A 22,264-nucleotide genomic window follows, 5' to 3' on the forward strand; every position below is an offset into this window, starting at 1 on the left:
GACAGCGCTATTGTTGCAAGGAATGACCATCCAATATATCAACATTTTAAGCATATTTTGAGGCTGCATTTCAAGTTATACTCTTCAAGAATAAATTAGTTTATATTATTCATTTATACGTCAAAAAAATGGATGTAGCAACTGTGGATTATCCCTTTAAAGATTTAATAAGTGATTGAAAATGAATGCAAACTCAACTGGATCCATTGTCACAAACATAAGAAACATTAGATGACAAACATGATATAAAAACAATACCCTTTCCACATGGAAAATGCATGAGAAATGAAGCCGTAAAAAATGATTAATTTACATGAAGGCCAAAATCTAGGTCTGGGAAGGCCAAAATCTAGGTCTGGGAAGGCCAAAATGAGTAATCTACATCTATTTACATAATGCAACATGACAACTATTGTCAAACAATATTATTGTATTACTACGACAAACAATTTTTATGTTGGGAAGAAATCATTCCTACTCCACTTTGAAAAAAAAACATGATGACAATATGAACAATATACCTATGCCAGGGAAAGTAAGGAATTTTACAAATATGCTGAAACACTGTCAGTGACACAGGAGATGAGGGAGAACTCACATCGTCCTGTTCTGTCCTGAGTTGGTTGTGTCCTCTTGCATAGTGTTACCCGTCACCCACTGTTTGACATATTCAGAAGGGGAACTGCCTACCCCACTCAGACTCTGCTTTACTATCTGCTTCTTAGAATCAAAGTTAGTGTTCACAGGACTGCTACAGTCAGACTCAACAAAGACTCCACTGTCAATGGTGTCCACACTGTCCAGATCCAGCACCATAGGAGGGTAGCCGTCCTCTGAGTCCAATGAAATCTGCTCTGGTTGATAGTTGCAGGCCTGTAGCTGGAACTGCCACTTCATAGCAGGCAGGCCCGTTGATGCCCGTCTTCCACTCTGCCCAGATAACCCTCCTTCCTCTTCTGTCCCAGCACCAAGAGGGCCCTCCGCCTCAGTGTCCATACCTCCTCTGCTGCCTCCAGTATATTGGGAGAAGCTTTCCCCACCTTGGTTGCACTTGTATGTCACCCAAGAACTCCCTGACAAAGCTCCTTCCTCCCCAGACACCATCACAGTATTGATGGAGACGTGTCCAGCAGAGTGACAGGTGCGCTGGTCCCCACTGCTGCTGCTGTCTTCCTCCACACTCAGCCTGGACAGCCCGAGGATGTCTAGCTGCTTCTCAGTCATCCTCTGTGTAGGTGGGTTTTTCTCTAAGGGATCCAGCTCACTGAAGATGAAGACAGGTCCAACCCATTTCTGCAAAATATAATGAAAAAAATAGATGATTAAGGAGCAATAGGTACACTTGAGGTGAAAGGCAGGCCCGCCCGGTGCAGAAACAAACCCTTGCCCCCATAGGCTCATACAGTATATGTATATATATGTATATATATATATATATATATATATATATATATATATATATATATATATATACTGTTTAAACAGCATGCCATTTAGCAGTCACTTTTATCCAAAGCGACTTAGTCATGCATGCTTACATTTTTCACGTATTGGTGGTCCCGGGAAAAGAACCCACTACCCTGGCGTTGAAAGCGCCATGCTCCACCAACTGAGTTACACTTGAATGCAAAAGGTTGAATGAGAGCTTATCACTGTAATTGGTAGCAGGTCATGGTAACCTCGGTCGTCAATATGAAGATCGATCACAGAAAGAATTACCTTTTTTATTTTTTAACATTTAGAAATGTTTATGAAACTGGTGGTAGTTATTTTGTACAACTATAAACCCTTCTAGAACAAGATGTTTCCCACAGATATGCATGGACAAGCTTTTTCACCAGAATACCTTATCTGGGTGAAGAGCAATTCAGCAGAATCTATTCACCGTTTTTCATCTGAAAAGACAGCAGTAAGTGGCCATACTGCACCACTAACAGCTGTCAGAGAGCTAAAGAGAGAGGACATTTAAAAACATCTACCTGACTGTGCTTATCATATATTGACAAAATGCTTTCTTTTTTTAAAATAATATAATTTGCTGTGAGGTTATTTTTATACTATATGATCAGGGACTTTATGTGCGTTCATCACTGACATTGGGCTTATGCTATAAAACAGCATAGTTAGTACAGCTATGTCATGCTCCTCAACTATAACCAAACCCTGTGGACATTCTCATGACTATGAACTTCTCACAGAACATCTGTACATTTCAGAGAAATGTATACTGCTTAGTAAAAGGGCAACATAGAGTAAGTACATCCTTTATAAAAACGGATTAGTTTAGGTTTATATTAGGTTGAGCAGGAATACGATCTAATGTGTCTTGTGTGTGGCAGAAAAGTGAAGACACCAATCTACAGTTCTTGTAGTGCGTGCAAGATCAGTGTCTTATCTCTGTGGGCTGCTACAAGAGGATGTTTTCACAGGTTCCAGTAACTCTGGTTTATCTTTCATTAGCTCTTTCCTGCCTGCTAAATCTTTTGAAATTATGTGACTGTCATGGACATGGCCATAATTACATATGAGGACACCGAAGCAAATTCAGGGGGTAGCCCCAAATGGGACTCAAACCCAGGTCCTGCGACTGTCAAGCCAACACCTTAACTAATACACCAAGAGGTCCAAACCTCTTGATGAGGTCGCTCGGTGTTGGGTTAAGGTCACTACATTACCAATTACCTTTAGGAGAGTGTGTCTCCACGCATCTCAATACCTAATTCCTCACGTGTACACTGCTTTCTGATGGCCGCCCTTGCTCCATCCCACTTCTGACACCAATGTAGCAAATTTGGGGGTGTAGCACCAATGGGGACTCGAACATAGGTCCAGCGACTGTCAAGTCAATACCTTAACTGTTACCATTTGGGCTCCCGAGTGGTGCAGTGGTCTATGGCACTACAGACTCTGGTTAGATTTCAGGCTGTATCACCACCGGCCGTGATTGGGAGTCCCATAGGGCCCAGTGTCGGTCCAAACCTTTTGGCTAAGTTTTGGGTTAAGGTTGCTACAATATAGTTTGTACACAATAAAGAAACTCAATTATGAGTCTAAATATTGCTCCCAGCATTGATCAAAGCTCAATTGATAGAGAATGGCGATTGCAACACCAGGGTTATGGGTTCAATACCCACGTGGGACCAGTACGGAGGAGAAAAACACGTATGAAATTGTATTCACTCACTACTGTAAATCGCTCTGGATAAGAGTGTCTGCTAAATGACAGAATTGAAGACGATTGTATTCTCTTTGCCAACGATTAGTGAATAGTTGTCAGTTCGTTATGTTCACCTTCGTCCCCTGGGTATTCCTTTTTAGTAGCACATGCACCACTTTCTTATACGGTTAACTCCACCCTCTCGCGAACAGGCTGGGGCCGTGAAACGAGCTACCCAAGCTCGGAGTCGGCTCAGTTGAGTAGGCAAAAATGGAGATGCTGCTCGGCTTCTTTGCGAGATGCCGGACAAAAGGCGATTTTGAAACCGTCCCGCGACTCCTGCCGTGTCTACAGACATCCCCCAAACAAACAAAAAACGTCTCTTGGAGAATGAGAGCACAACGGGTAAATAGACAGTCAGGCAGGTGGCTAGCTGCTAGTAGAGACGACTATTGCAGTAACTTTGAAGGGTCCATGCTATTAGGAATCCTTGGGACGTCCCTAACGCATTATAGCTGAAATGTAAAATAGTTACGGTAAGGATTATGTAAGGTTTTGGTAGGGGTGGGGGTTAGGGTTAGGGTGGATAGCACTAACCAACGTTGAAGTGCTCTGGCTAGTATTATTTAGTCAGATAGAAGGATGAAGTAAGAAGCTAACGTTAAACGGAGCATACCTCAGCAGGAGCAACATACAGGCTATCATAATAACTTTGCTTTACAGAGAGTTTGCTACTGAGACATTGGTGTGGTGATCGAGGCTGAGGCAGGCTGCAATGCATGCAGGAGGAAGCAGAGGAGAGAGAGGAAGCTAGCATAGAGAGGTTAGTACAGTGGTGCAGTGGGGGTCTCTGCCCCATATTTGTACTAGTCTTATCAAACAGGGTAGGAACTTAAAAACAAGATATGTTTCAATATGATCATCTCGACATGGCGTACATTAAAATGCAATTGAAATGCAAAATATACAAATTGAATACTTTTCCGTTTATATCAGTGAATTACCCACTTTTATGTACCACTACATCACTGGTATTAATACAGAATCATAAGTAATATTCTAATAATTAATGTGAATGTGATAATATGATTATCTGTGTGTAGTGGTGGAAAAACTACTCAATTGTAATACTCGAGTAAAAGTAAAGATACCTTAATAGCAAATGACTCAACTTAAGGTGAAAGTCACCCAGTAAAATACTACAGAGAATAAAAGTCTAAAAGTATTTGGTTTTAAATATACTTAAATATAAAAAATACATGTCATTTCTCAAATAAGTATCAAAAGTAAAAGTATAAATAATTTAAAATTCCTTATTTTACACAAACTAGAAGGTACAATTTTCTAATTTTTAAATGTATTTTTGGATAGTCAGAGGTACACTCCAACACTCAGACATTATTTACAAATGAAGCATGTGTGTTTAGTGAGTCCACCAGATCAGAGGCAGCAGGGATGACCAGGGATGTTCTCTTGATAAGTGCATGAATTGGACCATTTTCCTGCCCTGCTAAGCTTACAAAATGTAACTTTTGGGTGTCAGGGAAAAGTACTTTTGGGTGTCAGAGAAAATTAAAAAAGTACATTGTCTTTCAGAATGTAGTGGAATAAAAATAAGTTGTCAAAAATATAAATAGTAAAGTACAGATAACCCCAAAAGCGACTTAAGTAGTACTTTAAACTATTTGTACTTGAGTACTTTACACCACTGTCTGTGTGCTCCAGTTGGATATCTGTTTATGCGGAGTTTGATTCGTAAGGCCTAGGAATACAAAAGTGAACACTATCCACTGAGTGTACAAAACATTTGGAACACCTGCTCTTTCCATGATAGACTGACGAGGTGAAAGCTATGATCCCTTATTGATGTAACCTGTTGAATCCACTTCAATCAATGAAGGTGAAAGAGAGGAGACAGGTTAAAGAAGCCTCGTGTCAATTGAGACTTGGATTGTGTATGTGTGCCATTCAGAGGGTGAATGGGCAAGACAAAATATTTAAGTGCGGGGTATGGTAGTAGGTGCCAGGCGCACTGGTTTGAGTATGTCAAGAACTGCAACGCTGTGCTTTTTGCACGGTCAACAGTTTCCCGTGTGTATCAATAATGGTCCACCACTCAATGGACATCCAGCCAATATGACACAAGTCTGTGTAGCATTGGATCGCATTTGACACCTTGTAGTCCCAACAAATTGAGGCTGTTCTGGGGACAAAAGGGGGTACAACTCAATATTAGGATGGTGTTCCAAATGTTTTACAAACTCAGTGTTTGCAATTTGAGGAAAGCGATATCTACAGTATGTAAAGAGTTGATGATTTAATGATTGTATCATTACAAATGACTGAACAATCGCTGATGCTACGTGTCAGTGAGAATCATGTCTCATATTTTCCCCCTTTCAGGGGTATAACATTACAACTGTATTGCTAATAGGCTATCTGTTTGTAGATCGATTGAGGTGAATGAACCTACAGCAGCCAAGGTGATAATGGCCGGTGTCATTTTTGCTTTATTTTTGCTATTCTCCGAATAGCATTTGAAAGTTTTTTATTTGTATAGAAATGCAGTAAATAAGCTTCTACTTCAAAAAATATATATCTGACCCCGCTTTAACTCAAACCTAGTTACGACACTGGTCATGGACACATCTTGGAGTCTTTTTCTGAGATTTTTCTCAAGATAATTTCAAAGGATAGCTTGCAAGATTGTGGTTGAGCTACTGGTGTTCTGCCAGACTCTCTGCGACCACAGAGGAAGTAAAATATTTCAGCGCTTTTTGCAAATACTTGCATTTTCACAATTTTATGTGAAAAGATTATTTACATCTACCCATAAATTATTTGTCATCATCTATTTGTTTTGTGTGTGTGTGCGCGTATTCGTGTGTGTGTGTGTGTGTGTGTATGTGTGTGTGTGCAATAGTTATACTCTGGATGATATGAAAAGGGATCTTTTGGACTGATGTCAGAACAAGTCCACATTGTGCCCCACCAAAGCCCAGCCCAGTACAAATTGATAATGGCATTCTGAATATGCACTTGTTTTGACACCATGGGTTGTTCACTAACTTCAGACAGAGAATCTATGTCTCTCTCTACAATTCTTTCAATGTTGGCCAATCTCAAAATATTTTATTTTCATGCAATGCTTTCATTTTCCCATGGACATCACTTCCCCCTACTGGATGTTGATGTAACTGTAGTTGAGAAACCAGCGGGGGCCTCATTTATCAAAGGTGCATATGCACAAAAAATACTCTTGAGTGCGCCACAAGGGAATTGAAATAATGGTTGGCTAATAAAAACATAGCCTAATGTTAAAACAGATGAATTTGCCATCGGCAAGGAGATAGCATAGCATGTTTCTTTGACATTTATTAATATGGGCTTGAATCATAATTGTATTTGGAGGTGGGATGGAGACATGTTAGCTGGGTGGGGTCGGGGGAATTGGATGGGAGGATGTGGGTGGTTTTTGGAGGCCCACTTATTTTTTGTTTTCTGTTCTTCTACATTCTGAATTTATTATTACTTAAACTGTGATATGATACAAATTATGTTTTTGTTTTTTTCTGGAGTGGCAGTCCACAGGTACAACACAAAAATATATGTGTGAAATAATGATTGGGAAACATGATATGAACAGAATATTAAATTATATGAATTTAAATATTGTACCTGTAGCTCCACCCCAATGAAAAAAAAGACAACAACAAAAAGAAGTGGTCAAAAAACAAAAAGAGTAGACCTGGTTTGTATGAACGTTGAGGCTTGGGCACTGGGGTAGACCTATTTTATATGAGTGTGCCCATGGATTTACTTTATGAGTAATGGGGTGTAGGGATACACAAGGCTCATACAGCAAATGGGTCTGGATGGATGTCTATTTGCCTATTCAAATCCTTTCTGGCAGCAAGTTTGTGGTAGGAATAAAAGTGAATGGGGTTTGGGCACGTGTTATACCACTGTATTATGAGTTGATCTATGAAATTATTAGCGGAATACTTGGGGAATACAGGCCTGGCTTTAACCTAGCCTTAGTTAAACGAGCGGATGTTCGGCGTAATCACCAGACTTCCCTACTAACGGGCCCTTCGGTACGCTCCATATCGGTGATGGAAGGTGGAGTACACTGGTACTTCAATGGTCTAGGCAAAGTGGGGAAAAGGGCTGAGATGAGCAAGTAACAGGGATGAGGTATTTTGGCAAAGGAACTGTGGTCCAGGGGTAAGAAATAGGGCTTATATGGCTAGGATACAGGTGCATCCGGACTAAATTGTATCAATATTAGGGTATCGGCATGTGAGTCTTAGGGTACGGGCATTGGGGTTACAGGGCTGGGGTGTGTGGGTAATTGGGTGTAGGGTTAGTGGGTTGAGGTACATAGATATCGGGCTGAGCAATAGGGGTTCATGTCTGTTCATTTTATTATAGGCATAGCATTGTATGTTTCCAATAAAACATACCTTTTCACATACGGTGCCTTCAGAAAGTATTCATACCCTTTGATACCCTTTGATATATGTTTTACTCACCCATCTACACATAATGCCTCATAATGACAAAGTGAAAACACATTTTCATACATTTTTTATAAGAAAATTATAAATTAAATACATAAATATCTCATTTACACTCCTGAGTCAATACTGTAATTGCCACCAAAGGTGCTTCCATCATCAGGGGCCTCATTTATCAGTCTTTCTGGGTAAGTCTCTAAGATCTTTCCACACCTGGATTGTGCAACATCTTCCCATTATTATTTTAAAAATTCTTTAAACTCTCTTAACTGTAGTCAATTAAGGTCACAGTTATGAAAACTTAGGACACTAAAGAGGCCTTTCTACTGACTCTGTAAAACACCAAAAGAAAGATGCCCAGGGTCCCTGCTCATCTGCGTGAATGTGCCTTAGGCATGCTGCAAGGAGGCATGAGGACTGCAGATGTGGCCAGGGCAATAAATTACAATGTTCGTACTGTGAGACGCCTAAGACATTGCTACAGGGAGACAGGATGGACAGCTAATCGTCCTCGCAGTGGCAGACCACGTGTAATAACAACTGCACAGGATCGGTACATCCGAACATTACACCTGCGGGACAGGTACAGGATGGCAGCAAAAACTGCCTGAGTTACACCAGGAACGCACAATCCGTCCATCAGTGCTCAGACTGTAGGCTGAGAGAGGCTAGACTGAGGGCTTGTAGGCCTTTTGTAAGGCAGGTCCTCACCAAACATCACCGACAACAACGTCACCTGTGAGCACAAATCCACCTTCGCTGGACCAGACAAGACTGGCAAAAAGTGCTTTTCACTGATGAGTCGCTGTTTCGTCTCACCAGGGGTGATGGTTGGATTCACATTTATCGTCAAAGGAATGAGCGTTACACCAAGGCCTGTACTCTGGAGCGAGATCAATTTGGAGGTGGAGGGTCCGTCATGGTCTGGGGCGGTGTGTCACAGCATCATCGGACTGAGCTTTTTGTCATTGCAGGCAATCTCAATGCTGTGCGTTACAAGGAAGACATCCTCCTCCCTCACGTGGTACCCTTTCCGCAGGCTCATCCTGGCATGACAATGCCACCAGCCATACTGCTCGTTCTGTGCGTGATTTCTGGCAAAACAGGAATGTTAGTGTTCTGCCATGGCCAGCAAAGAGCCCGGATCTCAATCCCATTGAGCACGTCTGGGACCTGTTGGATTGGAGGGTGAGGGCTCAGGCCATTCCCCCCAGAAATGTCTGGGAACTTGCAGGTGTCTTAGTGGAAGAGGGGGGTAACATCTCACAGCAAAAACTGGCAAATCCGGTGCAGTCCATGAGGAGGAGATGCACTGCAGTACTTAATGCAGCTGGTGGCAGATACTGACTGTTACTTTTGATTTTGACCCCCCCTCCCCCCTTTGTTCAGGGACACATTATTCCATTTCTGTTAGTCACATGTTTGTGAAACTTGTTCAGTTTATCTCAGTTGTTGAATCTTGTTATGTTCATACAAATATTTACAAGTTAAGATTACTGCAGTTGACAGTTTAATTATATTCAGGGGTGAAAGTAAGCTGACATGGTCCGGTACAGATTACCAGCAAAATAAATTTGGCATTATGCCATACCGGTAAAACATGAGCCCATCACATTGAAGATGGCAAGAAAACAGTAGGCTATTACACCACAGTTTATCGTTGCCGCCTGTCAGTCGCAATAGAAATGAGCGAATTTACTTTGCTCCAAAATGCTATGTGATTCGATGTGAACAATGACATTTTGCCAAGGCAGAGATAACTGGCCGAGACCGAGACCGAAACATGCGTGGGCAGCAAGACGCATCAGGCTACAAGAGTAGACCTTTTATGACAATCACTTTGTCATTGCACTTTTTGGTGTTTTGTAGCCTAAGATATGTCTCTTTCCATTTTCAAATGGCGGGTGCACAGTGCACTGTTTGGATGCTGGGATTATGTTTGTGGACAAACGTGCGCAAATAGCCTACTTTTTTGAAGAAATTGGCTACAGATCTTCATGCGAATCAAAGAATCCGCATAAAACAAATATGCGCATTGTGAAAACCAGAGATGTTTCCATCAAATTGACTTGTTGTATATAAAATGATGTGCGTGATGGTGTACTGCACATAAAAATACGTTTAAAAGTTTCCATCGCATTTTCAACTCTTGGTTTTCTCACAAAATAATTTGCGTGATAATTTGTGTCAGGTAGCCGAGCGGTTAAGAGAGTTGGTTCAAATCTACTATTTGAAAAATCGGTCGATGTACCCTTGAACAACGCACGTAACCCTAATTGCTCATGTAAATCACTCTGGATAAGAGTGTCTGCTAAATGCCAAAAATGTAAATATAGTGTGCCCTCTCTGGTATTGATACGTGCGATCGAGCACAGGGGTTCCCAAACGTCTTCACTCAGTGCCCCACCCCATCCAACATTGGGGAACACCCCCCTCCCCACCCCACGTCTATTTCTTTGTGCACAAGCACTGTTCATGACACAAACTGTCATTATTTCCTGAAATTCTACACATTTTGTCATGGGTTGCAGAGAGCATTTAGCAGTTTTAAAGCTATTTTTTGTAATTATATACATTTTGCCATGTCTAATCTGTATGCATGTGATATTTGAGTGACTAGAACATTACTACAAAATACCTGGGCTAAAAAACCTAGCAAAAAAAAAAAGTTAGCTGACATGGACTTGTTGATATGGACATTTACAAGTTACAAAATAGCTCCATAAACTATGCAATGACTGACATTACAAGAGGAAAACTGATGATGCAGCACCCATTTCGAAATTATTCATTTTGCATTCTACTATTACAACTTTCAAGAGTAAATTGAAGGCCGGACTGAGTTTCCCCACGGTTGGCATCTACTCACTGCGCTTGCCAGCGCGCTTCTGGCTAGAGCGCACGTATAGCCAATATGATGAGATTATATGGACAAAAGAGCGAGATTATTAAACAATTGCACTTTCACCAACCTGTGAAGTTAATCATAATACATTTAATCTGTAGTTTAATAAACTAAACTGCATGCTTTCCCATCAAGTCATAGTGGGAGGAACGCACAACACGTAATCGCGTGACTCCAAGTTTACTTCGAAATGATGGTATCAATATTTGCACATAAAAGCGTATCCAACGACATTTTTGGCATAATTCATTTTACCGGCACACAAATATCTCACCTTGTCTAGCATGTTTTGTTTCGTCGACATTTGTAAACGTTTACTGTTTCCATCAGGCATGTCATTACATTTTTATCTGACGTACTTTACTCGTAAAAACGTTGGATACAAACCTGGTTAATCAGACGAAAATATCATGACTGGTTGTATTCATGCCAAATTAAAAGGCAATACATTTTACATTTAAAAATCACATGTTTTTACTATTCACTAAGCATAGTGGATATGACCCCTTCATAAGAGTGTCAATCGTTTTGTAAATAATACATAAAAAGGCACATCTGAAAAGATAAGTGGTTACCTTACTGGAATATTTATAAAATACTCCTCTAAGGGGAACATATTTAAATATAACCCTAGCAAACATCTTAGTTTAGATTTCTACCTGTGGTATTTTCCATTGGGGGACGGGGGTGAACTGCTCTGATGTAATGCATAAGCTCAATGTCTACTGAGCATCTACCCACATATGAGTTGAAAGCAAGCCCTTGAAGCCCCTGCAGACTGAGTCATTATAATGCCCCCCTCATATGTGTAGTCATTGCAGGATTTGATTATGGGAAAGTCCCATTGCTGGCCATGCTGAAGTTCCCCCTATAGGTAACCTGCTGGAGGGGTTTAGAACAAGTCCCACAGACACAATTAGTTTTTTTTTTCTCCTGTATTTTTACCTTAAAATCCCCTCCATATGTGTGGTAGAGAGGTTTGAAAAAGTCCTCTGGGCTTGGGGAATAGTTCATCAAGTGTAGCTTCTTCAGCCACAATCTGCAGGGAAGAGATGTAGAGGCAAGTGACAAACAGGTTGCTTTCACAAAGGAAATTATATGTGACTGTAATCTATGTGAAAGTGACATAAGCAGAACTATTCAGGTCTTCACAAATACTCTTAATTTCTGGGAGGATGGAATTTCTCTCTATGCAGGTGTTATAATGTTTTATAGGGTAAGTGGTGTACTAATAATGTAGGTGCAGACCTAACCACCGCGCTATCATGGATTAGGTTTGGTATAATAATAATGTAGAAGCAGCTCTGACTTCCTGTGTCTTCTCACCCCTATATGTACATTGTGTATCTGCAAGTAAAGAGCATCAGTTGTGGTTTCTGTGTATGTGGGAGGTTATGCCAGGAAAGTGTATAGTGTATTCACGCTTTCTATAAAAACACCAAGAGGCTGAACATTTCTAGCCTGGTCGCAGATCAATTTGTGCTTTAGCCAACTGTTGTGTTTGTTCAGGGCATCTGACGAAAGTCAGAGAAGTTGGATGTAGCACATATGATGGTGACTAGGCTAGAACATTTCATTTATTGGCAGACCTGAAGAAATTGAGGATACAAGTTGGTGTCTGATCAAAAATGCTTAGCAAACACAAACAGTTACTGTTACCTAAATGATCATAAATAAGGAATACTCACATTTTAAAGAGGCAGCACAGGATCAAACAGAGGAGAATGGTCAGTAAAACGGGCCACTGACACCATAACTTAGCATTCCCTTCTGTAAAAATACACATAGTGTATAGAAAGAGAGAACATTTTTACTCCATTTCATACATTACTATAACATGAAAAATTAAGTCCCAATCCAATATATCCAGGAAAAGCATGTAACGCAGATCAGTTAAATCTAAACTTGCTGCATTGATGTACCTGTAGTCCTCCATTCTACAGTGGAGCTCCATTCACTCCAGGGACCTTGGTAGTTACACACAGGGTTCACTGAGGCCTGAACATTTGCCACATACTCAGTTCCTGGTTGCAGTTGAAGGCTGTTTAGCACTAGGTACCTCTGGTCTTCTCTTACAGGGTAATAGACTGGATCCTGTAGGTCAAAAGAAAAACGTATATTTAACAGTTTGGGGAACCTGGTATTTCACATACTGTACACTTTGATTGGAAACATGTAACATTGTAAATATATTTTGTTTACCTTTAAATAGTTATTTGTTGTAATCCGCACCCTGTACATTAAGAATTTATCAAGGTAAATGTTTTCATCCATCTGCCAAGTGATGTTGTAGCTGTCAATGTTCTCTGTCACTTGTACATTGACTGGATGCTGCGGCTTCACTATGGAAGAAAAGGCAGAGAAGCTTGGGTTGGAACCATTATATGAAAAGGCATGAATTCAAGTGCACAAAGCTCAATAATTTGTACCATATTAGCTTTCAAATGTGGGTGATAGATATATAAGAACCCAAGACACTCAATCCACATCACACAATAACCCTCATTGTAAAGACTGTTTAACACTGTCATTTCAAAGCTGTGCAAAGTTCAAAACTGCTGAAAATAATTTGTCACAGCAGAATGGCTGATAAGATGACCTTACTGCTAACAATAGACACTTCTTATTCATGCATATCTTGTCACTGAATCAGAGGCAATGTTCAGGGGAAAGTACAAACCATCCTAAGACATAGGTCTACTCCACTTACCTAATTTATACAATTTCCAGTCAGTTGAGTCATCTGTTTTCATTCTGTCATCATTTCCTGTGTGCTTTACTCTTGCAGTGCAGGTAGTGTCAGTGGATATTAACATGAAAAAATCTTCTGGTTGTATTATACACCAGCTTTGTGAGGGTGTTATTTCACAGCTATCATTCACTTGGTATTCAGAATCTCTGAAAAAAGAAAAGAGTGATTATAATATTCAAATACAGCTTTTGTAAACAAAAAAACTAAACAAATATGAAAAGGTTTATGTAACATTCAGATGTTTTTCTTAAAATGATATGTTTAAACTGTACAGCACATAAATATGTATACATGTGATCTCTTAAATCTATCGGCGCAAGACCAGAAACACAGCAGCGATAGAGAACATTGTGTACCTGCACTCTGCCTCAAGGAGAATGGGAGACGAGGGCACTGTGTCTAAGCAGGAACAGTTCAGGGATGTATTGTAGTCTGTGGTGCAGGTGACATTGCAGAAACATGCAACTGTGAATGCAGGAAAAAAAGGATGATGTGGTCAGTGTGATGCCAGTGTCATGGTACCCAGACTCATAGTCTATATAAGGCTCTGCTGGTACCCTGATGTGGTAAAACATTTCCTGCTAATCTAACTAATTACTACACATACTAGTTATGTGTTTGAGAAAATGCATAACTTGAAAATCAATACAATATATGGCACAAATAATAGATGAGAAAAAGTTCAACTTACCATATTGAATCAGGTAACACAACACCAGTGAGCTGATTAGCTGTTGTTTCACAGCCATGAGGGCAACAATGGACTGTTCTGTTCGATAACTGAGATCATCAATGGCACCTAAAAGCCTGAAAAACAATAAATCACATATGTCCTTGTGTTGTTCATTTCTTGAAATAAAATAACTATTACTGGAAGTGTATGAAACAAATATATAGTACTGTATTGGAGTCGAGAAGAAGGAAAAAAATTCATTCAAGACTATCACTTTCATGTCAAGCAAAGGTTAAGTCCAGAAATGTAAGCAACAAATGCGTTTACAAAAAACACCAAACCCCACACAAAGAAATCTAACAATGGTTGACAACACTAACAATAGAATAAAGATATTGTACTTCAATGTTATTCAGAAAAATACTATACAGATAGTATTCTTACCTTATTGGTTTTGATAGATTCTGCTAACCATGCCACATGGCATAATTGTTTGAGTAGTTCTAAAGCCAAATGAATTCATTAATTTGTGTCACAGACAGTGTGATCAAGTTCAGTGCACAATGACATATCTGACATATTGGAAGTCGTCATCTGCTGCAGTGTCGCTGAGGATGTGGTTGTTTTGTGGATCCCCTGTGAGCATTGTAGGAGGTCCCTTCCAAACCCTGCTTCTGTTTCGCAACATAATCCATCTGTGAGAACAACGTTTGAGATGTACACTATATATACAAAAGTATGTGGACACCCCTTCAAATGAGTGGATTTGGTTATTTCAGCCACACCCACTGCTGACAGGTGTATAAAATCGAGCACACAGCCATGCAATCTCCATGGGAAAATATTGGCAGTAGAATGGCCCGTACTGAAGAGCTCAGTGACTTTCAACGTGGCACTCTCATAGGAATCCACCTTTCCAACAAGTCAATTCGTCAAATTTCTACTAAGCTATATGGGATTGTTTCAAGAAGGTCATACCAAGGGTCATTTTGCTATTTGATTTAGAATTTTAACAACCATTTGAAGTATAAAAAAATATATTTAAAAATAGTTGATGAAACTTTATTTTTGGCCTTACAGTGCCTTGCGAAAGTATTCGGCCCCCTTGAACTTTGCGACCTTTTGCCACATGCCACATTTCAGGCTTCAAACATAAAGATATAAAACTGTATTTTTTTGTGAAGAATCAATAACAAGTGGGACACAACCATGAAGTGGAACGACATTTATTGGATATTTCAAACTTTTTTAACAAATCAAAAACTGAAAAATTGGGCGTGCAAAATTATTCAGCCCCCTTAAGTTAATACTTTGTAGCGCCACCTTTTGCTGCGATTACAGCTGTAAGTCGCTTGGGGTATGGCTCTATCAGTTTTGCACATCGAGAGACTGAAATTTTTTCCCATTCCTCCTTGCAAAACATGTTTGAAGCCTGAAATGTGGCAAAAGGTCGCAAAGTTCAAGGGGGCCGAATACTTTCGCAAGGCACTGTACTACTATTAGCACATTGATGGAAAAACAGATTCCCTAATTTAAAAAAAATATATATATATTTTTTTTTTATTATAACAGATTCACTACATGGAACAACAGCCCCCCAAAATGTGTCTGTACATGTATTTAACTACTTATTTCTGGCACTAAACTGTCTCCATATATACAGTACCAGTAAAAAGTTTGGAACCACCTACTCATTCAAGTTTTTTTCTTTATTTTTACTATTTTCTACATTGTAGAATAATAGTGAAGATAAAAATAAAAGAGAGCCGCACACTCTTGGAGCTCAGATGCAAAAATTTAATACCAACGTTTCGACAGGCAAGCTGTCTTCATCAGGGTATAATCACAAACACTGCGGGATGACTCGTTTATATAGTGTCAAAGGACACAGGTGTCTGTAATCATGGCCAGGAGTGGCCTAATATCATTGGTTAATAATCAAATATTAAAATGTCATACAAAGAACAGCATACAAACAAATGGATAGCATACGATCATAGATTAATTTGACTATACAAGTTTACACACAATTACAATGGCAAAATCACAATAATCACAAGAATGGCTTCAGATCAAAGTCTACGTTGAGACCGAAGGGCGCAAGGGTCTTTAAATTAAAGATCCAGGCAGCCTCTCGTTTTAACAATAAATTATCAAGGTCACCCCTCTCCTAGGGAGGGTGACATGTTCGATGCCAATATAACGCAGTGACGAAATCGAGTGGCCTGCCTCCAAGAAGTGGGCCGCAACTGGATAAGTCAAGTTTTTACACCTAATGGTGCTACGGTGCTCTGAGATACGTACTTTTAATTCGCGCTTTGTTTTACCTACATAATTTTTACCACAAGGACAAGTTATAAGATAAATAACTGCCTTAGTGGAGCACGTAATAACACCTTTTATTGGGATCGATTTCCCTGTTTGTGGGTGTTTGAAGGATCTACATTTATAAGTGCCATTGCATTGAGCACAGCCATTACATTTGTAATTTCCATCCAGTAGGGGCGCAAATAGACGTTGCTCAGGAATATCTTGGGGTGGTAAATCAGAGTTTACCAATTGGTCTCTGAGATTTCTGCCCCGCGAGAATACGACCAAGGGAAGGTCCAAAAACACATTACCAAGACTATCATCGGATTTTAGGATGTGCCAATGTTTGTGAACAATTCCCTTAATTTGTTCAGAGCACTTTGAATAACGGGTAGTTAGAATGCAAGAATGCGTCTTTTTGCGAGATTTACCTTGAAAAAGGTCATGTCTCGTTTTGTTTTGAATTTTCTCAATGGCAATATTAATCTGATCATTCTTGTAGCCCCTCTCCTTGAACTTTCTTTGCGTCTCAGCCATATTTCTGTCGAAATCGGACTGTTTTTTGCAAATTCTTTTGATTCGACAGAATTGGCTGTAGGGCAAACTGTTTTTCAAGGGAAGTGGGTGACAACTATCAGCCCTCAGCAAACTATTACGATCAGTAGGTTTCCTGTTTTCTTCTAGAATAATAGTGAAGACATCAAGTAACAGACACATCATTGACTGTTCAGAGGAGACTGCGTGAATTAGGCCTTCATGATCGAATTGCTGCAAAGAAACCACTACTAAAGGACAACAATTAGAAGAAGAGACTTGCTTGGGCCAAGAAACACAAACAATGGACATTAGACTGCTGGAAATCTGCCCTTTGGTCTGATGAGTCCAAATGTGAGATTCTTGGTTCTAATATAGGGCGGAATTTGAGACAGAATATCAAATCATTTCTGGGTAACAATTATGGACTTAACAGTGATTGTTTTCAATTCAAATGGTCAAATAGAAACAAAAATAGATTCTTAGCAAAGGGCAATTTCTCAAGCAAGAATTTTCCTTGGACTGTCTAGGGGTGGTCTGAGAAATTAGCTTTTATTGGCAGAGGTTTGGAGCTCTCTTTTGTATTGGTATATAATTTACCACATGTTGATGTCACCATGGAAGGTGTCTTGGAAATTCTAATCAAAAGGAAGAGAGACTGCAGATTCTTCAAAACAACAACTTTTTATTATAAGATTTGCAAATCTGGAGCTGGTTAACAATCCACTCAACAGTGCAGTGTTAAGAAACCATCAAACAAGAGCTGGGTCTCAGCCTTTATAGGAAAACACAACTTCACCTGCAGTTTAGCGTACAAACAAGTGATAACGGCAGTTTTGTTACCCCTTTCTGCTGATAGAATTGTCGCTGCTGCTCAAGCTAGCCTTTGCTCTCTTTATATCTTCACACAGCTGTGCCCATGAAAGATAGGAAAAGAACACGATGGACCAAAAACGGTGGTCACTCTCAGAGGCTCTTTGTCTTTGGCCGCTTGACGAAGTTACTCAGAAACAAGAGAGGAAAAATAATGTCCTCTTCTTACACGAGACAAACAGATAGTGGAAACGTACAGGTTTAAGGCTTATGCAGTGCATGTGTATAAGAAAGTTTGCAATTTTGCCACCATAGAGGCCAAAACTCCAACATTATCCTAATTTTCACAATTTCACAGTATTATTCCAGATGACAAGATGGCAGTGGGAAGGTAGGCCCCTAAAATGGCAGGTAATCCAAAGAAAGAAGATGAGTAGGCGGCCGGTATGTTGCAATAACCTTTAGTGAACTATTAACAGTATATATTTACAAAAGAATACATATGGAAGCGGTCAGCGAAGTTGTCACTCCTACTCCTGCTCCTTCCCTCCGGCGCTCGAAGTCGCCGGTCTACTAACCACCGGTCCTGGCAACCCACATTGCGCACATCTGGTAGCCATCATTGCGCACACCTGCTCCCCATCGTTAAGTACACCTGGACTTCATCACCACACTGATTACTCTCCCTTCATATAGCCCTCAGTAGCCTCAGTCATCAGGCAGTATTGGTTTTGGTTACGTTCAGTAAGCAGTTCCTGTCCTGTGATGATGATGATGATAATTATTATACTCACCTTCTGCACCTGCTTCCTGACTCCCTGCATATACTTTATAGAATACTGCCTCAGAAATTATGGAAGCAGTAGAAAATACATCATCTTCCAGACGGTCGAGGAACAGGGACATCTACTTCACCAAGACCACGACCAGTTGGCTCTACTGGGTACGACCACGAATGTGGTCCTCCGCATTCTCCACTGCCTCGACACCACAAGCGAGGTTCTCCATACCTCTGATTGAGGGCCTCCTACCACAGGTCGTCACAGTAAGCCAGTCCCCCAGCCTATTGAGTTGTCCGTCCAGGTCAGTGGTGCCCGAATGTCCCATCCAGAGAAGTATGGTGTTACTCCATCTAAATGCTGTGGCTTCCTAAGCCAGTGCTCATTCTATTTCGTCTATCAGACGGGAGCCCCCACCACTGAGATGTCCAAGGTTGCCACGGTCATTTCCCTGCTGACCGGAAGGGCATTGGAGTGGGCTATGGCTGTCTGGGAGGCAGGAGAGGAGGAGCTGGGTTCCTATGAGAGGTTCATGGCTCTCTTCACCATTGACCGTCCTCTAGAGGGAGGTGAGCGACTTTTACAACTCCAGCAGGGTGTTCAGACCACTTCGTAGTACACCCTCACCTTTCAGACTGTGGCAGCCTCCAGTGGATGGAATGAGCTGGGACTCCACACTATTCCACAGTGGACTGTACGAAGAGGTCCAGATGGAGTTGGTATGTCAGGATGACAACATATCCTTGGACGCTCTGGCCATCATTCTGGATAACCGTCTTCGGGAGCGCCGGTGTCCACCTTGTCACTCACCTCCCTCCTTGGACCCTTGGAGGTAGGGGCCACACCTCTCCGTGGCAGAGTGGCGTCGCCAGTGACAGCTCGAGCTCTGTCCCTATTTCGGGCAGGAGGGGCACCAGCTTCAGTGGTGTCCGGTACGTCACAACCCAGGGTCCACTAGAGAAGAGGGGCAGCCCCGTGACCTTCTGTCTCACAGGGTAGGCGTGAGTATTCCATCATCATCGTTTTCCACCAAACCCTTTGATTCCCACTTCACTGGCTGGCTGTCCCTCAAGTGTTGTCTCTACAGCTCTAGTCGATTCCGATGCCGCGGGGAACTTTATTGACCAGGCCCTCGCCTCCTCCCTGAACTTAACTTCATACCCACTCTCCTCTCCTTTTCCTGTCCAAGCCCTGGATATGTGATCATTGGTATCTGGCACAATTATTTGTGAAATAATTGTATGTTGTATTATTCCAACCTCATAGTGTGGAAATATTTATAAAACCTTTTGACTGCACCGGGCCTTTCCAACCATGGGTCTGCTGCAGGTGCCTGACATATGGGGTGGCAGGGTAGCCTAGTGGTTAGAGCGTTGGACTAGTAACCGGAAGGTTACAAGTTCAAACCCCGAACTGACAAGGTACAAATCTGTCGTTCTGCCCCTGAACAGGCAGTTAACCCACTGTTCCCAGGCCGTCATTGAAAATAAGAATTTGTTCTTAACTGACTTGCCTGGTTAAATAAAGGTAAAATAAATATAATTTCCTCTCTGCTTCACCTCATGTCAAAAAGTCCTGCACGTTTGCCATATGTGCGCAAGCAAGCGCTAACTTGTGGGCAACTTTTATTTTGTCTGAGAAAGAAAGTCTCCAGACCACCGTTTGGAAAGTCAGTTTATGAATGGGTCATTCCACTAATTCGGTGCCTTTCGAGAAGTAACTGGGCGAAAAAAAGGTTTTCACAATGTTTATTCTCAACTTCATAAAAAACATGTTGTTTTCCCATCTCGAGAGGTTAAATAAAAAAAAAACGAAATTATTAAGGGCTAAATAAAGTAACAGGATTGATGATTTCTTCTTAAATCAGCCATGAATCCATTGTGACAGGGGGAATGGAAGCTTGTTGTGTGCAACATTGAGTAGCAATTGAATGCAAGCTTCACAATATTTTTTTTTTACGAGGTTCATGGCTAGCCTGTCTGTGTTACAGGGTTGACATGTTATGCCCGACCCACTCACTTTTCCACCAGAAAATTGCCAAAAAGATGATTTGACTATTAGATGTTTCTTTGTTTGTGTTTGGCTCGCACTGTGGCTGCAGCACTGAGAAATGACTAGTTTCTGCAAAGATGCTGGGAAATGCGAGATATGGCTATCACAAGCTAAAATTATGTCATTTCATTTGATATCAGCTACCTCCCATCTTTCCCGTCTTTCCAAAACAGTAGGCTACTACTGTATCTATTTAATAAAGCTAAATAAATGCAAAAGGAGTGGCAGCCCCACTACTTAAAAAAAGAAGATGTAGACAAAAGGCTGGAGAATGTTTTATGTATGAGCCGGTCGCCGGGGGACACGAGTGCATCACCGGCTGGGTATATTAAAATATGTTTGGATGACAAACGACGTCAGGAATAACAATGCCATCTGGCGGACATTTGGGCTGAGGCTGTAGTAGGAGGCGGAAAGGGATAACGTGCAAACATTTTGGTTTTAGGGCCTGCTATCAAAATAATGGTAGGAGTTGATTTACAGAAGGTCTTACAAAACAAACAAACAAAGAACAAAAATAAATCTTTGCAAAGAAATAAAAAATCTAACTGATATCAATCCAGAATCTAAATCTTGCCTAAGAAATAGGCTCTGTGCACTGTGAAGACAATACAGCTTACCCAGATAGAAATACATGTACCTCAGTGGAGGCTCCTCAGAGGAAGAAGGGGAGGACCATCCTCCTCAGTGAATATCATATAATGTCAAATAGTGAAACATTCAAAAATTTACCTTTTTAGATAGAAATAAACTAAAAATATTCACGTCACCAAATAATTGATTAAAACACACTTTTTTTGCAATGAAGGTCTCCAGTAACCTCAACAGTACTCTCTTGGGTAGCACCATGGTGTAGCCGGAGGACAGCTAGTTTCCATCCTCCTCTGGGTACATTGACTTCAATACAAAACCTCGGAGTCTCATGGTTCTCACCCCTTTTCATAGACTCATGACAACTTTCGGAGGATGTCCTCCAAACTATCAGAGCCCTTGCAGAATGAACTGACATGTTGTCCACCCAATCAAAGGATCAGATAATTAATCTAGTACTGAAAGCATGAACTACAGCTAGTTAGCACTGCAGTGCATAACATGTGGTGAGTAGTTGACTCAAACAGAGAGAAAGACAATTTCTTCAAAAATGAAGGAGATGCAAGACAGGGAGAGAGAAAGCTATCTACAGTGAGGGAAAAAAGTATTTGATCCCCAGCTGATTTTGTATGTTTGCCCACTGACAAAGAAATGATCTGTCTATAATTTGGACAGTGAGAGACAGAATAACAACAAACAAATCCAGAAAAACACATGTCAAAAATTTTATAAATTTATTTGCATTTTAATGAGGGAAATAAGTATTTGACCCCCTCTCAATCAGAAAGATTTCTGCCTCCCAGGTGTATTTTTATACAGGTAACGAGCTGGGATTAGGAGCACACTCTTAAAGGGAGTGCTCTTAATCTCAGTTTGTTACCTGTATAAAAGACACCTGTCCACAGAAGCAATCAATCAATCAGATTCCAAACTCTCCACCATGGCCAAGACCAAAGAGCTCTCCAATGATGTCAGGGACAAGATTGTAGACCTACACTAGGCTGGAATGGGCTTCAAGACCATCGCCAAGCAGCTTGGTGAAAAGGTTGATGCGATTATTTGCAAATGGAAGAAACACAAAATAACTGTCAATCTCCCTCGGCCTGGGGCTCCATGCAAGATCTCACCTCGTGGAATTGCAATGATCATGAGAATGGTGAGGAATCAGCCCAGAACTA

At 40.8% G+C, this 22,264-nt stretch overlaps 1 protein-coding gene across 1 annotated transcript; it reads right to left on the reverse strand.

Moving 5' to 3' along the window:
- Window positions 1-148: 148 nt before the first annotated feature.
- Window positions 149-14,692, reverse strand: LOC135555656 (interleukin-21 receptor-like). The gene is made up of 9 exons (XM_064988285.1): window positions 14,452-14,692; window positions 14,026-14,141; window positions 13,691-13,799; window positions 13,293-13,480; window positions 12,785-12,924; window positions 12,505-12,676; window positions 12,271-12,352; window positions 11,528-11,621; window positions 149-1,293 (listed from the first exon to the last, which is right to left on the reverse strand). The coding sequence occupies exons 2-9, from the start codon at window positions 14,081-14,083 to the stop codon at window positions 595-597; spliced, it is 1,542 nt and encodes a 513-aa protein (XP_064844357.1). The 5' UTR covers window positions 14,084-14,141; window positions 14,452-14,692; the 3' UTR covers window positions 149-594.
- Window positions 14,693-22,264: the final 7,572 nt, after the last annotated feature.

The sequence above is a fragment of the Oncorhynchus masou genome, chromosome 15, assembly GCF_036934945.1.
Source record: "Oncorhynchus masou masou isolate Uvic2021 chromosome 15, UVic_Omas_1.1, whole genome shotgun sequence".
NCBI lineage: Eukaryota > Metazoa > Chordata > Actinopteri > Salmoniformes > Salmonidae > Oncorhynchus > Oncorhynchus masou.